The 20210-nt window shown below is 51.4% G+C and overlaps 1 protein-coding gene across 1 annotated transcript; it reads right to left on the bottom strand.

Annotated features, from left to right (window-relative positions):
• Positions 1 to 16304: 16304 nt before the first annotated feature.
• Positions 16305 to 19904, bottom strand: NKX2-3 (NK2 homeobox 3). Its single transcript, XM_028512181.2, has 2 exons — positions 19341 to 19904; positions 16305 to 17836 (listed from the first exon to the last, which is right to left on the bottom strand). Exons 1-2 carry the CDS (start codon positions 19702 to 19704, stop codon positions 17094 to 17096), a joined length of 1107 nt encoding a protein of 368 aa, XP_028367982.1. The 5' UTR covers positions 19705 to 19904; the 3' UTR covers positions 16305 to 17093.
• Positions 19905 to 20210: the final 306 nt, after the last annotated feature.

Here is a 20210-nt window from a genome sequence, read left to right as displayed (position 1 = left end):
TCTGTCTTACAAGGGTGAGGAATACCTGTAAACTGATTAGTCAATATGCATATCTTCCCTATTACTGATTTCAATGGTAAAAACTTAATTCTAACTGAGTTCATTAACAAGCCACATCCCCCCCCCCCAATAAAAACTAATCTAACACACTTATTGTGCTAATTAAAATGCTCTGGTGCTAATGGTAGATAATAACAGCCTAAGCCCTCAGAACAACAATGAATGTTTAATTAAACACTTGCTGATCACTCTGGTATATTCTTGATTAAGGCCCTGCCGTGCCCCCAGAGCACCATTTAAATGAGCACATATTCACGACCACACTGTAAACCACAGATGTCTCAGAGCTGACTGCATTTCTCCAGTGCCCTGCTAATCCTGAGACAGAGACTTCCTTGTAGTAGGAGCTAACCACCTGGGTCGGGGAGTTCCTTTAAATCCTTAAGGTCATTTAGGTTCTCACCACCCTTTCATGGGTGGGTATGACTCTCACTTCATCAGTGAGAAAACTAAAGTTCAAAGCCACAGAGCTGTAGGATATTTGACAGAAATAACGTGAAGAAAAAAAGAAATGAGAACCTTCCAGTAAATGGGTCACTTTAGGGATAGAGCAAGAACGAGATGAAGTGGGGCCACCGATCCTGCCCCCCATCTCTCGCAGACAGCCTTCCTTTAGCAAAAAGAATCACTCATCTTCTCATGTAATCCACTGCATCTCCTTTGCCTCTGTCCGAGTGTTAACTTCACATTTTCAACTGACCACAGAGAGATGCACTCTCTCCCCGCTGCCGGGCTGCAGACCTCTAGGGTCCGTGCACACGGCTCTGCCCATGCCCACTCCCCGACCACCTCCATCTAGAATTACAGCAGGCGGGGGCTAGGGTTACTGCACTTAGCACTGAAAGGCTGCCTCATTCCAGCCTTTTAGAGCCAGGCAGCTAATCACTCATCACTTGCCAGTTGGCTGGTGTATTTTGGGCTTGCTTTGTTTCTGCCAGGGCTGAAAACAAGCCAAGGGTGAGGGGCCATCAGGAATGGAACAGGCTGAGCAAGGCTGGAGGATATGAGTGACATGGGAATTTGGAGAACCAACACCCCCAGGGTGTTAGGGCAGGTGTGAGGGTCTCCACCACTGACAACATGCATGGAACTAAGGCCTGTGTACACTGTTCCCAGCCAGGATTACTGAGGGCCTACTATGTGCAAGTCATTTTTTTCTTAAATGGGAACTTCAAAACAGTCACTGTCTTTAAGGGAAGCCTGGTAAGTGCCCTTTTATAATGAGAGGAGGTTAGGACACACACACACACACACCATGTGAAGATACGGGGAGAAGACAACCACAGAAACGCCAAGGAGAGAGGCCTCAGAATCTTAGACTGCCAGTCTCCAAGATGGTGAGAAAATAAGTTTCTATTGTTTATTTATTAGTTTTTCTATTGTTGAAGCCACCTGGTCCATGGTACTTTGTTAGCAGCTGGAGCAGACTACTACAACTGGATGTCCACGCAAGAGGCGTGGACACTGAAGAAGTCCGGCTGGGAGAGGGATGAAGCTGGCTCATTCCGGAGAGGAGCAAAGGCAATGCAGCAAATGGGGTGAATTCCAGAGAGGGCTTAAGGTGCGATCTGTGGAACTAGCTGACAGTCTAGCTGTGGGGGGCGGGGGACGGAAGGCTCGAGGATGGCCGAGGCAGGCTGGCCTGAGCACTGGGGGGGCGGTGCTTTTACCAAGAAGGGGAAGGACTGGGGAGAAGTGGGGGTGAGGAGAGAAGCAAGGCTCCTTGTCACGACCTCCATGGGGGGCCATGTTCTCAAGGACAATGACGATAACATTGGCTGCTCCCTCAATAAATAAATAAAATTAAATAACCCAACATAAAGGTTTTAAAAATTAATATACTTCAGTTTTAGAACATTTTTAAGCTTACAGAAAAATTAAGTAGATAGTGCAGTAGTTCCCATATACTTCTCTCCTCTGCACACAGTTACCCCTATTAATACAACATAAACTTTAAGGTCAAAGGAATCTGTTCCCAGGGTCAAAACAAAACCTTTGCATGCCCAACACAGAGAGATGGCTTTAAGGTGGGAGACCTTCATAGTGACCCAACAGCGAGTGCCACCTGCCCCAAGCTCTCTCTTTGCCCCCTCTCTCACCAACTCCCCTCCTTCCCTTTTCCCTTAGGTTTACTTTTCTTCCCTTCACCTGGCTAACGCCTATTCATGCTTCAAAATTTGGCTCTCACGTCACCTCCTCCCAGAAGCCATCCTGAGCCCTCCAGGTTGGGCCACGCCCCATGACCTTGCCTTACTGTATCTGTTCTTAGTGCCCAGCACAGCGCTTGCTGGTAGCATATACCTCACGTGCGCGCGCGCGTGTGTGTGTGTATTTATATTTGGGGGGACTAAACAGAAAGTGATTGGAGCCATTAAGAAAAAGGAAAAGACCGCCGGCAACCCAGCGACCAAGAGCACAGCGTGGACCTCAGGGGGGACACCTTGGCACAGCAGGGACCTCCCCTGACTGCAGCAGGGACTCTGTGCTGAGAGGCTGGTGGGGTGGGGCTGCACCTGCCCAGGGTGCCACCCAGGGTGCCGCCCAGAGTGCACTGAGCTGACAGGGCCACCCCCAGACCTCCAGGCTACCCCTGCTGGATGGTGGGTCCCAGAATGAGGGGAGGGGCTCGCCACACCTGGGCAGAGGCCAGCCTGGGGTGGGGGTGCCAGCCGGACCTCCCCAACTCAGCACTGAATAAAAAAAAAAGGAAAAGGAAAAGAAAAAATCCTCTTAGATTCAGGACTTAATAAGCTCAAAGCCAGCCAGCAAGACTGCCTGCCTGCCAATTGCAGTCCACAACCTCCTGGGCAGAGGAATCACACGGCTTATTAGGGAAGGTACTCAGAGGATGCAGAAGGGCAGACAGTAAGGGGAGCAGCTGCTTGCGGCGAGCTGTTGTCTAACTTGTCATTGCTGGGTGTGTGCTGAGTGCTGAAAGGAAAAAAGATGATCTTCCGTGTGCCACATCCCTGAGCCCTCCATTAGAGTGACCTATTGTGTGAGAATGTGAACTTGACAGGTAATCTATATACTAGAGTGGAATCCAATTTTGTCCACCTGGTCAGTGAGTGTTGGTTAAATGATCCATCTTCTCCCTGGAGGTGGTTATTCCATTTAAGTGGTAACTGGGTCTTACTAATCTGTTCAAACTCTTGTAGTTCCTACAATGTCCTCAAATGATGTATTCCACGTTACGTATTTGTGTTCAACAAATACAAATAGGTTCTACATGCAAGGTCTTGCCTTGAAATAACTGACTGTGTGACCTTGGAAAAACCATGTGACGTCCCTGGCACTCCATTTTCTGTCCGTGGCGCTGAGATGCTCTGTTTGCCTTCTCCAGAAAACTCCGGAGGAGGCAGCCTGGAAATAAAGCAAGGACCTTGGGGTAGAGGGTCCACCTTCAACATTCCAGTCTTACACCTTCCTTGCTGCTGATATCCTGAGGATTTCCCCTTGATGCTAATCAGATGAGTGCCTCCTTGCTGGCTTCCCTCCCCGCCCTATGCTTCTATTCTTGTATAAACTCTGTGTGTATGTGTGTGTGAGTGTGTGTCAGGGGTGGGGAGATGACTTTTCTTTAATTGAAGATCGCTGATGCACAGAAAAAGTAATATGACTTATAAAGACACAAAACACAATTTAATATAGTTGCTATTCTCGTGAGAAAATTATGACTAGCTCAAGTTGTTTTATTTTTAAATATACTGGAATACATGAAGCTATCAAATGTTATATTTAAAAAAATTTTAATGTGTTTATTGACTTTAGAGAGAAAGGAAGGGAGGGAGGAGGAGAGAGGGAACGAGGCAGAGAGGGGTGGTGGGGGGTAGAGAGAGAGAGAAACATCGATTGGTTGCCTCCCATACATGCCCTGACTGGGATCAAACCTGTAACCTAGGTATGTGCCTGACCAGGAATTGAACCTTAAACCTTTCGGTATATAGGACCACGCTCCAACCAGCTGAGCCACACCAGCAAGGGCTATCAAATATTCTTTAATTTTGTATTATAAGTCAGTTAGTGGATAAAGGAGAAGTGAGGAAAGAAAAAAGGAAGAGAAAAGGAGAGAGGGGAAGATGGAATGACAAACAGAAGTTTCAAGAGGAAGAGGCAGAGAGAGAGCATGTCAGAAGACTAGGGGAGGAGGAAAGATGGAGAGAAGAGAGGGGAGCAGAGGTGCGGTGCGGTGAGGAGAAAGGAAAGAGCGTCAGGGGAAACAGAAGAGAACAGTCAGAAATGCCCTCGGTCAGCCCTGCTACTCACCAGGGTGGTCGTCTTTCACCAGGGTTACTTGTTTGCACCTGCCCTCAAAGTGTAAGTCTCTAATTCATCACTGTCCACAGCCTGTCTTCATCTGTACTTTTAGTGACTTAAGGATTAAACCCACTGTAGAACTGTAGTCAATAATGGAGGAATTCTTCTTGGGGTGCAGAAGCAGTGACAGCAGCAACTCTTGCCCCAATGCCCCAGGAAATCAAGCAACCCCAGGCAGGGGCTGGACTTTCCTTCCCACCGAATTTTTCCCAAAACAGTGATTGTGTTGGTGTCCTGTAAAGGTGGTCAGCTTGCCCATTTAACATCACATTATACCAGGCGAGAGGGATTCACAGATGCATGTGACACCTTGCATCTATGAAAGCTACCACATTCAGCTGTGGGAGTTCTTCACTGACCAAGGGGGGTTGGCCCAAGAGACACACTCATAACCGAGCTGAGCACCTGGCCAAGCCATGTCCACTCGGAGGAAGCAATGCCTTTTTCTAATTTGCCCAAAAGGGCAGTGGCCCTATGGGACCCAGACTCCATTCGGAGCAGGTTTGTTATTTACTGGAGACTGCGAGGTTGCGGGCAGTTCCGGAGGCTCAGTCTGCAGAGGGGTTGCTCAGAGACACTGAGACCTACTCTTGGGCACATAAGATAAGTAAATTCAGGAATTTAGCACAATACCAGGCAGAGGTGTGTCAACGAACAAAGAGCCGTGGAAGCTAAGAATAGACATCGGTTCTAGAGACTCTGAGTCAGATGCTCTGGCTGACTCGCTGAAGAGGAATTTGGGGATGTTGCCAAGTCCCTCTCTTATCTTAACTTGGTTACTGTCAGACATGGGTGGGTCTTCCTTAAAGGAGTTGTAGGAGTGGGGTACCCAGAGAATCCAGGTATTTCCTCTGCCCAGGGAAGCCTGGGAGATGTGTGAAGCCCAAGTCTACATGGCCTTGGGTCCCTGGTCAACGGCTGAGGGTGCTGACAAGAGGTCCTCAGAGACAGTGACAAAAAGAGCTGTGCATCTCCTTGTGACCACTAGAGGGCGCACGCAGGGCACTGCTTCGCTGGCTCCAGAGACGCTAAACAGTGAGAGAGCAAAGGTATGGAGGCAGTTCTTACAAGATAGACCTCACCAAGAGCAGCCACTGAGAACAAAGTGGGCATCCAAGTGAAGTGGCCACAGCCAGTGTGTCTCAAAAAGTTTTCTAGAGAAGGGGCATAGATCAGTTCAATCCCCTGCTCTGAGTGAACTTCAGCAAGTTGTTTTACTTCTCTGAGCCCTCGGTTTACTCACCTGTAAAATGGAGTTATTATGACTCAGGGTTGCAGAGTTGCCATGAACCTTCTAGAATGTCTAATACACTGCCTGGTACTTTAAGCATCCAGACTATAGTTTATTGTTATAAAGATTCTACTATGTTTCTGGTCTCAGGGAAATTCTGAAAGGGTACTTGAGCCCTGGAGAGAACCCATGAAAGGACCCTGAAGTGTAACTTCCTGGTGGGGGTTGTGTCCCTCCCACATGGTCACCATTAGTAAAGTGTGTGTGCTTACAACCTTGGCGGTATTTTTGGTTTACATTCCCAAGAGCCCTGTGTACAACACTGAGCACCAGTCGGGGGCATGCGGAGTGCAGAGTGGGGAGAGGGGATGTGGTGAAGGGAACTTGCCAAAGAGGAAGAAGGGCTGGGGACAGGTGCAGGAACGGAACACTGAAGAGAGGGGGCTAGTGAACCTTGGGGTGGGGGACGCTGGATCGGACGGGATGTCAGAAAGCCACTGACAGGAGAGGTGTTGTGAGGACAGACATTCTCCTCGCTGCGATCGTCTTCTCGTCTTCAAGATGGGGAGTGTGGGCGATCCCTTCCAGCCTTGACATTCTCTCATTCCACGTGGCGAAGCAGGAAGAGAATCCCAAAGACGTAGAAATCTAGGACAACACCAACACCTGCTCCAAGTCATATTTCCAGTTCATTTGTGTTGTTGTTGTTACACATGTATCAAACATCCAGCATGTTCTGGGCACTGTACTAAGGTGCTGGGGCAGGAAGGTGTTGGTAAGGATTTAATAGGAGGAGAAGGGAGAACAACAACTCTGGGTCTGACTTATTTATCAAATCCCTCAAGCTTCTGCTGTTTGCTCAGCTTGTGCCCAACAGCAAACAGGCAACACACTTTGGCAATGTTTATAACATAGTAATCTTAAGAACAATACACTTCATTTATATTGTACTTTATACTTTTCTAAGCATTTTTCATAAATGATGTCATTTATTATCTGTCTCTGAAGGCAGTAGGAAAGAAGCGCAAAACCTGATCCTTACCCCCAAAGAGCTGGTTTTCTAATTGAGGACGGACATAATGAGATAATCAATAAAACTACTTGGATCAAGAGCTGAATTTTGCAGACGAGGCCATTTCATCTACATTAACAGAAGGTGACATGCCCGTGCTGTGAGCTCTGTGAGCATGGTAGCTGGAAAGGACTTCACAACTGGGACAGAAAGGAGATTGTATACATCATTATAAATAATGAGAGATTTGGTTGATTGGATACAGTAATGAGGTTCACCAGTGGCCTTTGAGAGTACATTTGATACTTGCACAGTGAGGAGCCACAGTATGACTGAGAAAATGTAGGTACCTTTGATTAAGAGGCATTTGGAGAGCCCGGGCAGGGGTAGCTCAGTGGATTGAGTACGGGCTGTGAACCAAAGGGTCGCCAGTTCGATTCCCAGTCAGGGCACATGCCTGGGTTGCCCAGGTCCCCAGGGGGACCACATGAATGACAACCACACATTGATACTTCTCTCCCTCTTTTTCTCCCTCCCTTCCCCTCTCTAAAAATGAATAAATAAAATCTTTACAAAATTTTTTTTAAATCTTTTTAAAAATAAAAGAGGCATTTGCAGAAAATGAATCTGGTCCTGGTATGAGGATGAAGTTTATCAGAGATCTGCCCAACCCAAGGTGACAAGTTAGGAGGCCATTTCGGTAAAGCACTTAAGCTTTAGGATCAGACAGACCTTGATTTAACCTTGGAGCCCGTCACTTAAGAACTGAATGTCCTCAAGCAAGGGGTTGATACACTCGGATTTCGATCTTTTAACCCACAACATGGAGACCATGGCACACACTTTTCAGGATGGTTCCAGTCTTAAACTGGACAGGATATGCAGAGTCCAGTGCCTGCAATGTGTTACGTGTTCAGTCATGTTAGTTCTCTCATTCCTTCTAGTCTAAGTGCTGAGGGGCTCTCAGGGAAATCCCTTGTCCACCGACTAGTTCCATCCAAAGGGAGGAGAGCAAGGAAAGGCGATGCCATTGGCAGAAGTTGCAATGGGAGTAGTTTGGGGGAACAGTGATGAACTCGAGATGATGATTGTATGGGTTCAATGAGAATTATCCCCTAGGCATTTAAAAATATGACACAGAGGGAAACCAAGCCAAACCTGTAGATGCAGTCCTCTTGGTATAAAAGGGGGAGTTGACGTTGTGCGTGCAATGACAAACTTCGGGACAGCAAGAGTGGAGAACCGTCACTGAGACTTGGAGGACTGTATTAAGTGGGGCTGGAGAAGGAAGAGGAGTGACTACTCTTTTTTTTTATATCCTCACCTGAGGACATGTTTCACGGTTGAGAGAGAGAGAGAGATGTGAAGGAGAAAAACATTGATTGGTTGCCTTCTTGTATGCTACCAGGGATCAAATCCACAACCCCGGTATGTGTCCTGACCAAGAATTGAACCCGAGACCTTTCAGTCCACAGGTGATATTCCAAACAACTGAGCCACACCAGCCAGGGCAAAGGAGTGACTACTCCTTAAGAAAGAAAATGACTGGGATAGTACAGAGTGTCAAAACCACAATAAGACTTTCCAGAAAAAAAGACATTATGTCCAACACGGAAGAGAACACAAACCTGAAGAGAAGCCAGCTGATCTCAAGGTCAGCGTCGCAGATAATGGGAGGAAGTGGCAGGACTTCAGCTCCTCAGGAGTGCTGGGGAAGGGACCCACGTGTCAGGGAAGGGGCCGAACCAGCTGACCACAATGTAACCTCAACTGCATCAATATTCGCCACATGGGAGGAAGCATCATTCAGGATGAGGGAAAGGAAAGTAGCCGGTGAGAATAAATATTCAAAAATCTAACCCAGAAGACAATATGGAGTGATTGCTACGCCTTTGAGGGTGAAAGGAAGAAAGGTAGAGAATATTAAACTTAGGGCAGGGGGATCTCAGAACTTAAAATAAGAAGCACTGTTTTTAGAAGTAGGAAAGAAATTTTTATCTAGACTTTAAGGGAAAGTGTTACTTTAAGAGACAATGGGTATTTAGTCTTTTGAAAACTAAGGAAAAAAAAACATAAATTGAAGAGAGTGGGACCCATGAAGGAAAGCCTCCCAATGGGCCTCAGCCTTCTTAGAAGAATACTTAAAGATGGAAGTGGTTAGCAAGAGAGGACCTCCTATGGAGAATACACCAGGACAGCCCAGGCACAGAGGAAATGGGTGCAGTAGAGAACACCCACTAAAGAGTGACCAGGAGCCTGGGGAAAGTCAAAGGACTGAGGCTATTTCACCTGGAGAAGGACAGATCTACCTGGGCATCAGTGGCTTCAAATACTCGGAGAACTATGCGGAAGGAGCCAACATCTGTGGGAACAGGAGGAGCAGGGATGGAAGTTACAAGAGGCAGATTCCACATGAACACAAGGCAGGACTTTCTCATCCTTGTGGAGTGGAGGGGTGAATGGTTCTCCCATGGGTGTTGTCCAGAAGGCACGGGACAGTTTTTTGCCTAGGATGCCATAGACAGGATTTACTATCTGAAGAGTTAGACTTTGGTGATTTCTAAGACCCTTCCCACTGGCACAGATGAAATCTATAGGCATGCAAAAATTTTAATTTAAAAATCTCAAGGCTGGAAGGAACCTGGACGGTCATCCAATCTAATAACCCATTTGGCTATTGAGCCCTCTCGATGGCAGGCTCACCAAGGGATCGGGGACTGTAAAACCAAGCCAAGCCTGAGTCCACACGTAGCCACTGAACGCACTGGGTGTCTAGTTATTTATCTTCTGGACAGAGAACTAATCTGTGGACCTTCCAGAGAACTCACTGTGAAGGTGGTCCAGGTGAAACTTTCCTGTGGACCATTCTCAATGAAAGAGGAAATGTTGATAAATCTTGTATATAATTTTGAGTTGCTTTTCACCCTTGTTTATTATACTTGAAAGCCCAAACTTACAAAGCAAATGCAGAGTTATTGTTCATATTTAAAAAGGGTCCCCCACTTTACAAAGTAATTCACTTTGTGATACTCTAAGCAACAAATTCCAGGGACAGACTTAAAATGCACTCCGCTTTCTCCCTCTCCACAAGCAAAAGCTCTTTGAACACAATTTTCCAAGAACTTGTATGTCACACAAAGTGAATTTCACTGGCATTACAACATAACAAACACTTCCTCTGCTTCCTTGGCCACGCACAAGCAGTCAATGATCAGTTTGGTTCCATCAGAACACATCTCCTTTGATCCAGAATTTCAGGATCTGCACTAGCCAGAGCTCTGTTTACCCAGAGATGAGAGGTAGAAGACGTCAGAAATGTTCTCAGTGGCTTTGGGTGGAAAGCCCTTTTGGGGTTACTGCAACTGTTACTGGCCTGTGGCCCTGAGGTCAGTGTCTCAATCTCTCAGCCTCAGTCTCTACCTGTGTAAACAAGGAGTACCCAACACACATGGATAATTCTGCGGATTAGAGAGAATGTCTACAGAGCAATGCACACAGACGGCCTGACACATGGGAGGCAGGCCCTCTGCTGCCTCCCAGGGCTGACTTTATTTCTCTACAGCCCAGTGAGGTGGCACACGTAAAGGCTGTTAGTGCCATTCGACACGCGGCAGAGCTAAGCTACAAACTAAAGCTCAGCCAGCACAGAACCTGCCTTCTCTGACACGGCTGCAGCCTGCCAGGCAGGCTCTCCACCTCCTCAGGCGGGAGATTCTGATAAGAGTAAAGGAAGAGCATGGATGATGTTAAGAAGACATAAAGTAACAGGAGCTGTGGGAGAAGAACCAAATACAAGGCCCCTTCCTTATGCCCTGCTGACCCCCATCCAGTTCCTAGAGGAGAAGGCGGACTGGGAAGGAGGAATGACTGTAGGGGCTGTATGAAGGGTGAACTTTACGTGGCTATCACATCTCTCAGTCCCCAAGAATTTCTCCAACCACCATCAGCATTGTCTTTATTAGGGGTAAGTGGCAATTTTCATAATCATACTTGAAAGTGAACAAAAACCTCTTAATTACATGCTGAGCAGAATGGTTAAAAATGAAAAAGAAATGAAATACAAATGCTAAGTATGGGGAAGCCTGTGGTACTAGGCTGGCGGAAGTGTAAGTGATATGGCCAACTTGAGAAAACCGCTTGGCCGAATCTACTAAGGCTGGGATTCATACCCTGTGACACTGACACAGAGGTTGCACTCCCAGGGAAACAGAAATGTTTACTACAGTCACCAAAAGACATGCCGAAACTGTGCTGTCCGATACATGTGGCTCTTTATATTTAAATTAATTATGACTTTAGAAAATTACAAATCGAATTCCTCAGTCACACCAGCCACATGTGACTAGCGGGAACCAGCTGGGCAGCCCCGACACAGCAGGTTCTCATCGCTGTGGCAAGTTGTACTGCACACTATTCCTGAATGTTTGCAGCAGCAACACTCACAACGGCCCCAAACTAGAAACTGCCCAGCTGCCCATCAGCAGCAGAATGGATAAATTAACTGTGGTGTGTTCACACAATAGGAATACCATTAAGTAACCAAAGAAAACTATCTACCACTTCGCGCAGCAATATAGATAAATCTCACGGTGTCAAAGGCTAGGCACGTAAGAGTACATACTACATGATCCCATTACTATAATGTTACCAATAGGGCAAAACTAATTTATCCTGGCCGCGGTGAGAACCCAGGGTGGTGGTTACCCAGGATGGCGGTAGGTGGGCGTAGTGACAAGAGGAAGCCCGAGTGGACTTTTGGGGGCTGGTAAGGTACTGTTTCTCCATCTGGGAGCTGGTCTCATCAGAGTGTTTGGTTCACGAAGATTCAATGAGCTGTATTCTTACGTCTTTTCTGCATGTATTTGCTACTTCAATAAATGTTCGAAAAGCTGCCTTAGAAACTGCTGCTATTAGTGTCACCTACAGCCTAGGTTTTGGGAAGTGCGTCCTTTCAGTAAAGCAAATGTGGTTCTGGGATCAGTGCCGCCTTCCCCGGCCACCTCCCCTGGACTTCCTACAGAGGCCTGACGGACTCACCAAAACTCCCCAGAACGTGCTGCCTCCTCGCTGCGCGCTGGGCCTGGCTCCGCGCCCAGCTTGCGATCGTCAGGACCGCCGGCTCGTCAAGTTCGGGCTGTCGTCCCGACTGCTAGCCAGGCTCTACCGGGGCTCGCGGGTGCGCTCCCGGCCCAGCGGGTTCCGACCGCCCCAGGCCTGTCTGGGAGGCCGCGCCCGCCGCATGTCGCTCGCGCTGCCCCGGGCGGTTCCCTAGATCCTTCCCCTTCGCGCAGAGCCAGGCTCTGGCCCAGCACTGAAGTCTTTTTGGTCACTGGGAATCCGTCCTCCTTCCAGGGTTCGGTTCGAGTTGGGAGAAGGCGCTCGGGAAGTCCCCTCATGGCGCCCTGAACTCTGAAGTGAAGGGGAAGGAGGCTGCGATGGGGGCCTCGAATCCAACCGCCTCCGGCCGGCGCCGGGCCTCCCCGGCCACACCTAGAGAGGAGGCACCGCCGCAGGTTACTCGGGAGGTGCAGAGGCACAGCTGGGCGTGGGACCCAGGAGACGCCCGGCGCAGAGGGGCTGCGCTGCTTCTCCGAGCCTTTCCTCCCAGCCCTGATGAACTGGAGAGGGCCCGAGGCTCCACCTGGAACCCCCTCTCACCTTCCCCTTCCGTCGAATTCAACAAAACCAGCCAAGGTCCATGCTTGTGCGAAGCCGCCTGCCCCTGGCTTGCCAGCAGGGACGCCGACCCGCCTCAGTGGCGATGACCGCCTGCAAGGTTGGGGTTCTGAACCATCGCCGGCGCCCCTCCACGGACCTGGGAGTGCCTCACGAGCAGAAGAGGGTCGTGGGCTTCCCGGCTTGCACAGCGCCTAGCACCCGCCTGGCTTATAAACACTGATGTAATGCCTGATGCGCGGCAGTCACTGCGCTAAGCTCCTTTTACATGGATCATCTCATTTGTTTTCCAAAGCCAAGATGATCTGTACTTGAGCTTTTACATATATAAACATTCGTTGAGTTGTACGCTTAAAATTTGTGCGTTTTGCAGTACCTTAAAAAAAAAAAAACCAAGAGAGAGGCGCTGTAAGTATACCCATTTTATAGAGGAGGAAACAGGTTCCGAGGGCTCCTAACTTACTCGAGGTCCCTACCACAGGTGGGGGTGGTGCTGAGGCTAGAAAGGAGGCAGCCCCACTTCAGAGTCCAGCCTCTTGACCCCTCAAGATTGGGCTCCGCAGAAAAAAAAATGCTGACCTTCTAGATCCTATTCCACTTCCTCCGTCAGTGGAGCCTATTTGGTTCTTAAGCTCAGTGTGGCACCAGTCGCTGGGAGGGGAGGCATCAGCCACCATTCAGGGAAGCAAGAAAGAACTGAGCCAGAAGTAATCTGTGATATCATATAGTCCATCTTTCTCTCTGCCTGAGAGCTCAGAAACCACAGCCCACAGGGGCAACTTATTTCACCTGTTCAAAATCTCACGGGTCATCAGAAGACCTGGCTGAGTTTTACGAGATTCCTCCTGGCTCACAGAACAACCCAGCGAAGCAGCAGTTTGGGCCTGGGAGAGATCTTTTCCCTTGCAGAGGGAGCTTCAGGGAAAGGTAGCTTGTATTGGTCTAGGGTTTTCACCCTCCAGTGGCCAAGGCCCTGGAATCCCAGCAAGGAGCAGTGCGGAAATCCTCCAGCGGAGAGATGGGGAGCTATTTATACGTGGAGACTGCAGGCTCTGGGGAAGGGTAGGGCACGGGAAGGGGTTGGTCCAGACTGGCTTTAAGTATCTCAAGACACGCAAACTTCTGGGAAGCCAATCCATAGAACCAGCTGTGTTTCCTCTGTGAGGGTTATGCACCTTTTCCCACCCTCACCCCAGGACAGCAGGGGATGCGGAGTGAAAGACGAGAAGTGCAGGCCAGAAGGAAGCTGGGGGTCTGGCACTGGGAGCACAGGGAGGCCACGGCGGAGAAGAACACAAGGTTGGAGAAAACATTGCTTACTTAGAAAACCCTCAGGGGAGCAAGGGTGTCCACTCCCAGAGCCCTGGGATTCCTGGTGCGAAGGCACTGAAATCCCATCTTAGAAGTGAGTTCCCAGGACGCAGGCAGCATCTTGACCAGCTGCCATACTCCTCATCTAGTGAACGAAGGGGAATTCGAAGTGGGTCCCAGATGTAGGTCCAGGATTTATCCTATACATCCCAGATTTTCATCTCCCACCCTGCCCGAGTCCCCACATCCTTCCCAACAACTCAACTTGCTGTCCAGGTGTCAAAGTCATTACCAAGTTTTCAGCCTCCTTTCCTAGGTTTTGAGCTTAGAGCAAGGGACAACTCCCTGGGGGAAGCTGTGTCCCCAGGGCGGCATTGAGGGGTGCCAGAGGCGGGACCTTCCTCTGGGATAAGTTGGGTTGCACATCTTCCACTAGCGATTTCAGCTGTCCTGGCTCTGCTCAGGCGAGCCAAGAGTCCGGCCCGCATCCCTCTTGCAGTCAGCACCCAGTGTCAGGCAGTTCGATACCACTGGAGCTACTGACAGGGTCCTGGAGCACTAGGGAAGGTGGCCCTGAAGGAGCCTGGCCCCATGGTCTTCTCCTGTGTTATCTATCTCAGAGGAAAAGATGCCAACCTGCCCCCCCCTTACTGGGACCGCACATGGAGGGAAAGAGACAAATAAATCTTTGCATGACACTATGTTGTGATATTGGAAAGTACCTAAGACTCTGGGTGCACATATGAGGGAGTGATTACCTCTACTTGGCGCGGTTCAGGAAAAAAGCTTGGAAGGCGGAGCACGAGTCCACCAGATAGAGGAGAACGAAGGGAATTTTAGACGTAGGGGAGGGCATATACAGAAGCAGGAGGCTGCAACAGCAAAGCACTGTTTGGACTGGCTGCTGCTTCTTCTCTGTCGTTCAGGCATCAGTTTACATGCAATCTTCTCGACGTGGCTTTCTTGACCATTTGCTCCAGAAGAACCCTCCCTCCAGCACTTGGTTCTCTTCCCTTTTTAGAATCTATCTACTATTTTTACACGTATTTGTTGTCTACCTCCTTGCCAACGCACCCCTGAAAATAAATTCCATATGCCCGAGGTTGCTTTTTCACCGTCCTCAGCACCCAGAACAGTGCAAGTGAACACATTTTAGTAGCTTCTCAGTAAATGCTGCGGAATGGATGGGTGAATGAATGAGTCGTTTGCATCTTCAGGCAGTGAGGAATGTGTTAGGAAGCGAGAATTCCCTAAGTTAACCTAAGCAACTTAGGGAAAGATAATAGCTCCAGAAGAGAGGGCTGCTAGGAAGGGGGCTTGGGGCGTCACGTTGGTGGAAGGTGGTGTCTTCGTTCCAAGGCAGCTTTTCAGAAACTAGGGAACTGGCGGCAAGTAGCTCAGGGACCCGCAGCCCAGTGCAGAAACTCGAGCTCGGCTCCAGCGTCTTTCTGCTTCCAGAGAGGCGAGGAGAGGGAGGGTCCTCTCTCCCCAGGCGCCGCCTCTCCAGCCTCCAGCTAGGCCCTTTTGGTAGCGTCCAAGCCTCATCCTGGGCGGTCAGTGGGTTTTAGAGGATTCCCTTGCCGGCCTCCCCTCTTCTCTTCCCCTCCTCTTTTTCTTCCTTCTCCCCTTGGTCTCTGCTGCTCCCCAGCCAGGCGGCCCCGCTGCAGACAAGCAGCCCCCGCCCCCTCCAGTAAGGACGAAATTGCTAAACTTGTAGCAATAATGACCCTGCATTCAGGCAGCCGACTCCCGCTGAACGTCTCAGCTCCCGGGCCCGCCGGGCCTAATCAGCGCGCCCCTCCCTGCTGCCCGCCCAGGCCCCGTCCCTCCCTACCATCCCCTCCCCCAGCGCACAAAAAGTGGGGAACAAAACCCCCGCGCATTTCTCCGTCCCTCTGTTGAGCAGACTGCTGCACAAAGCCCCCGCTCTGAGAAGCAATAGGGAGCTCGGGGGGGACGTCAATCCCGACGCGCTGGGGTTTTTGTTCGCGCAGGGGACTTCGCCTTCCTACCACACCTTTTGTTCAGGACTCCAATAAAAAGCCATTCTTTCCGCACCTACCCGGCCCGGAGCCGCCTTTCAGCAAGGCCCGGCCCCACAATGGCGCGGCGCTCTGAGGCCTCCCCATTCACCCGCCTTGGCACGCTCACAATCGGCCGTGTGGCAGCACAGACCTCGCACGGCATTCTCCACAAGTGACAAGGAACGGCATAAAGCCGCGGCCGCCGGGGGAGAAGGGAGGGCGGCCGAGGGGGAGAACTCGGCCACGGCGGGGCGCAGCGCTCCCGGGCGCGCTGGAAGCTCCGGCGGCGGCCGCCGAAGAAGGAGCCACCTTCCTGCCGCCTACGGCTGGGCTTGGGACGAGGTTTTCTTTTCCCGGCGACCCACGAGGTGGGACAGACACTAAGCCTTGATCTAACCGGGGCTCGGGCACTAGCCCAAGCATCTGGGTAAAAATGGGGGGTGGGGTAAAAGGCCCCAAGTCTCGGACCTATCCTCCCCACAAGAGTAAAAAGAAATTGAACAAAGCCATGAGAAGCCCAGATTTGCAGCTTGGGGACTGGCGCAGGGCAGAACAGGCCTGCGGTCACCCGACGAGGACTACTTTCCCTGACCCACCTACACCTTCCCCGCTCATATTCAAAGGGTTCCTCCCCACTCTGGGGGTGCCAAACAAAGTCTGTAGCCGGCCGACGGTTCGGAAATATTGCACCTTATTTATTGACTCCTGTAGTGTATGGCAGCGGGTGTGTACATGGCATGTGGATGCAGTTATATATATTATATGTGCTGAATACAGAATACGAAACAGAAAGGAACCTGGTAACACCTCCCACAGGCCACCAGGTGCTGGATTTGTTCAGTGCCCCCCAACTTTTGATTTCGCTCCGCTGTTTTTCTGGAAGAGTTCTACGCCCCCTGACAATGCGGAGATTCCGGCCGAAGATTCTGCTGCTGAGGGCAGGCTGTGGTGGGGGGTGGGGGGTAGGAAAATCAACTGTAATGTGGCGCTCCGGGCCCGCAAGGGGTCAGAGGGTCGGTTAGGGCCTGGGGATTTCTCAAGCCACGACGCCCGTTTTTCTCTCCTTCATGCAATTTTTCTTTTTTGGCCTTGGGGTTTCCGCCCGCGTTTCAAGGAGGCCACGGGAAGGCCGAGGGAGAGAAGCCTTCTCGCTTTGGCAGAAACAAACGGCAGCCAGATTCCCAGCCTCTCGCACTCCCTTAAGGACCAGGTTGGGGCCTTTCGTCCTCCCAGGCACCTATCTGGCCTTTCTGCCTCGGAGACAGTCTCCGCGACCCATCCAGGGCATCCTCCTCGCCCTTGGGTCCACTTTCTCAGGCCTTGTGTGATCTACGCTCCCGGGCTCTGATGAGCGAGACGTTTATTTTATTTTTTTACGAGTGGACCTGGCCCTTGGACCCAGCTTTTCTCGCGCTTCAGTCCCGCTGCGCCAGGCTGCGGTGGGGCGCCCACGGCTGTGGCCCTACCAAGCCCGGATTCCCTGCAAGGTGCCCTGCGTGCAAGCTGCCCCGGCCGCCGCACCCTGGTGCAACGGCTGGGCGCCGCCACCGCCGCCGAAGCCGCCCAAGTTGCTCATGTTCACAAAGGGGCCACCTCCGGCCGCGCTGCAGGCGGGCTGCATGGCCCCGGCCGTCGCAGAGGCCCCACCGCCCCCGCCCCCTCCGCCGCCGCCAGCCGGGTACGCACAACCGTAGCTACCGCTGTAGGCCGCAGCGGCGGCGGCAGCAGCAGCCGCGGCGGCGGCCGCCGCGGCTGAGTTCCCATAGCCGTAGGCGGGGAAGCTGTTGTAGGAGTAGGCGCCCGCGCTCACGCTGTAGGGCGCACCGTAGGCTTGCGCGCCGGGCGTGACGCACGGCTTGCCGTCCCGCACGAGCACCGGCACGGCCACGCGACGCGGCGGCGGTGGGGGAGCGTGCGCACTGAGCTCCAGAGACTTGTCCTGCCGCTGTCTCTTGCACTTGTACCTGCGATTCTGGAACCAGATCTTCACCTGCGTGGACGTGAGCTTCAGGCTACTGGCGAGGTGCTCGCGCTCAGGTGCGGACAGGTACCGCTGCTGCTTGAACCTACGTTCCAGCTCGAAGACCTGGGCTTGCGAGAAGAGAACTCGGGGCTTCCGGCGGCTTCGTGGCTTCGGCCTCTCGCTGTCCTCTGCCACCTTACAGTCTCCGGCCGCCTCCAGAGGCTTCTTCAGCGGGCAGCTTTCTGCAGAAGAAGCAAAACAACAGCGTCCCTTAAGATGTTCCGGGCCTCGCGGCAGCTCGGATCCTAAAACACGGTGGCCCCATTTGATAGCAGTACGGAGAGCGCGGTAGGAAAAGTTTATGGCTCTTGGCACTTTGGGGCCCTGTGACCGCCCAAGTACAGTCAGAACGCCCTTGAGGCACGTTCCATGCCAAGGGATAGTTAGTACGCGTTTATTTAGAACTTGAGCATCTGAGAAAAGAGATTACCCTGTATTAAATGTGTGGCTCAGCGTGCTAATGACTATTTTCAGGATGCAGGTTTGCAACTACATAATAACTACAGTATTTGCAAACTTGCTTGCCTTCCATTCCATCACGGATAGCTGAAGGTGAGAGGCATGTTGGTATCTGGGGACCGGTGTGCGAGAGTTGCTCGGAAATCTTTCCGATAGAAGTGGCTGAGTGTAATGCTCGTGCGTTGCCCAGGGACTGGTTTTTGCTCTTTAAAAGACTACATGCTCACAGCTAAACATCCGTGCGATGATGTCTGCGCTACTTTAGAGAGAAAAAGAAGTTTGATTCACTGATTTAGAGAGTTTCGTGTTGATTTTAGGCCCATGGAGCTGTCAGAGCATAGGCCTTGGTTTTGGCCGCATCAAATCTCTCGGGGAAAGAGACTAGACTGTGTACCCTCAGAAACAAACATTCCCTTGGAGGTTTTATTCAGTTATCCGATTTCCCTACCCAAATCACCTCCCATCAATGAGAGTGGCCAGGATCTCCGACTAAGTTCAGCGCGGTTTTCCCTCGACCCACAGCCGCTTAGTCTGGGACACAAAGCAAAATGTTGCAATTTTTTTTTTTAAGGCTGGTGCCTCAGGGGCGTGATTGCTCTGCCTAATGGACTGTGTTTCTGTGCACTCTCCAACTATCCCCTATCTCCTCCCTCCCTGCCCGATGCTGTGGGTGTGAGAACGCTGAGCTCCAAGGAGAGAGGTGAGGAAATCACTCTGCTGGTCTCTACCAAAGTTCCTGCGCCCTGTGGGCCCTGCAGACACAACCAGCTTGGACCCTCTTTTCTGAGAAGAGGGACCCCTGCTCTGGCATCAGAGAACTCATCTCAGGCTAGAGAGAAAGTAGAAAAGATTCAGGTTGTTGCCCCTCTAGTTCTTGGAAAGAGCAAAAATACAGGGAGTTGCCTGGACCCAGCAGCTGAGCCCCTGTTGCTTACCAGCGTCAGGGCAGCAATAACTACTTTGCCTTCCCTTGGGTGCTGCCTCGACCCCTCTCTGGGAGAAGCAGTTGTCAGGGTCATCTGGTCCTTTTCCCCTGCACCCCAGCTCCCTCTCAGGCACCTGCTTTTTGCAGAGTTGTCAATGACCAGTGCGAGGGATGACCCCAGCCAAAGGGTAAAGGGGCAGGCACATATGCTGGTAAGGTTCGTGGGATGTTTGCGGGCATTCCGCCATTGCTCCAGATGTATGGGCGCATTTCCTCCCCCACCCCCCGCCCCCACTACTCACTTTGGCTCCGGTCCCTCAAGACCTCGGACTCCTCTTCATGTTCCTTAGGCCCGCTGCACGAGTCTCGCAGGACTGTGTGGACATAGCTCTGGGGACAGAGCCCCGAATCCCCGTGGCCATCGGCTGTGGCCAGTGAGTTCAAATAGGACAGTTTCTCGCCCTCTTCCTCCTCGTCGTCTTCCCCTCCGTCAGAAAATTGCGTCCCATCGGCAGCGGCCAGCATGCAGGGTGCCGAGTGGAAGTGGTGCTCCAAGTCCGCTTGCAAGTGAGCGCCGTGGAAGTGCTGTTGCTGCTGCTGCTGCTCCAGGTTCAAAATGTCTTTGACTGAGAAAGGGGTGGAGGTGACCGGGCTTGGTAACATCATCAGGGCCACTTAATTGTCCAGTCCAAATACTCAATAAATCCCGGCGGGGGCGGGGAGGCAGCTCTGCGGCACCAGCACTCCTTCTGGACTCCACCGCTGCTGCCGAGTAGGGATTTTGACAGACCCGGTCCAGCTCTAGTCTAAATCGCCTCCATTGGCCCAGACCTGGGAGTCTGGGTTTTGTTACTACCACTGCAGAGACTGGGGCCTCTGCTGTGAAGCTTGTGTCTGGGGTAGTTGCGTCACGTCGGGGGCGGGGCTCTAGTCTTCCCTTCCCTTTCCATTGGTTCCAGCTCATGTGGACCACGCCCCCCACATCCACGGAGTGGGATGTAGTGGCACTACCAGAATTGACAAGGACTAGTGTAGAGTCTCGAGGGAAGTTCAAGTCTTAGCTGGTGAGGCTGCACCACTTAGGGTGCCGAACACTGACTCCCATGCCTCCGGGCTGCACCTTCCCAGTCAGCTCCAGTTCTTGGAGGCTTCCTGTCTGCAAATCAACTCCA

This window comes from Phyllostomus discolor, chromosome 5 (genome assembly GCF_004126475.2).
Source record: "Phyllostomus discolor isolate MPI-MPIP mPhyDis1 chromosome 5, mPhyDis1.pri.v3, whole genome shotgun sequence".
In the NCBI taxonomy this organism is placed as follows: Eukaryota; Metazoa; Chordata; class Mammalia; order Chiroptera; family Phyllostomidae; genus Phyllostomus; species Phyllostomus discolor.
This window is presented reverse-complemented; position numbering and strand designations above follow the sequence as displayed.

Bases quoted from the DNA above. Each gene is read 5' to 3' on its own strand.
- NKX2-3 (XM_028512181.2), bottom strand. From the start codon at position 19,704: ATGATGTTACCAAGCCCGGTCACCTCCACCCCTTTCTCAGTCAAAGAC. The intron at 17,837-19,340 runs GTGAGTAGTGGG...CTTCTTCTGCAG, and splicing joins CTTGAGGGACCGGAGCCAAA to AAAGCTGCCCGCTGAAGAAG.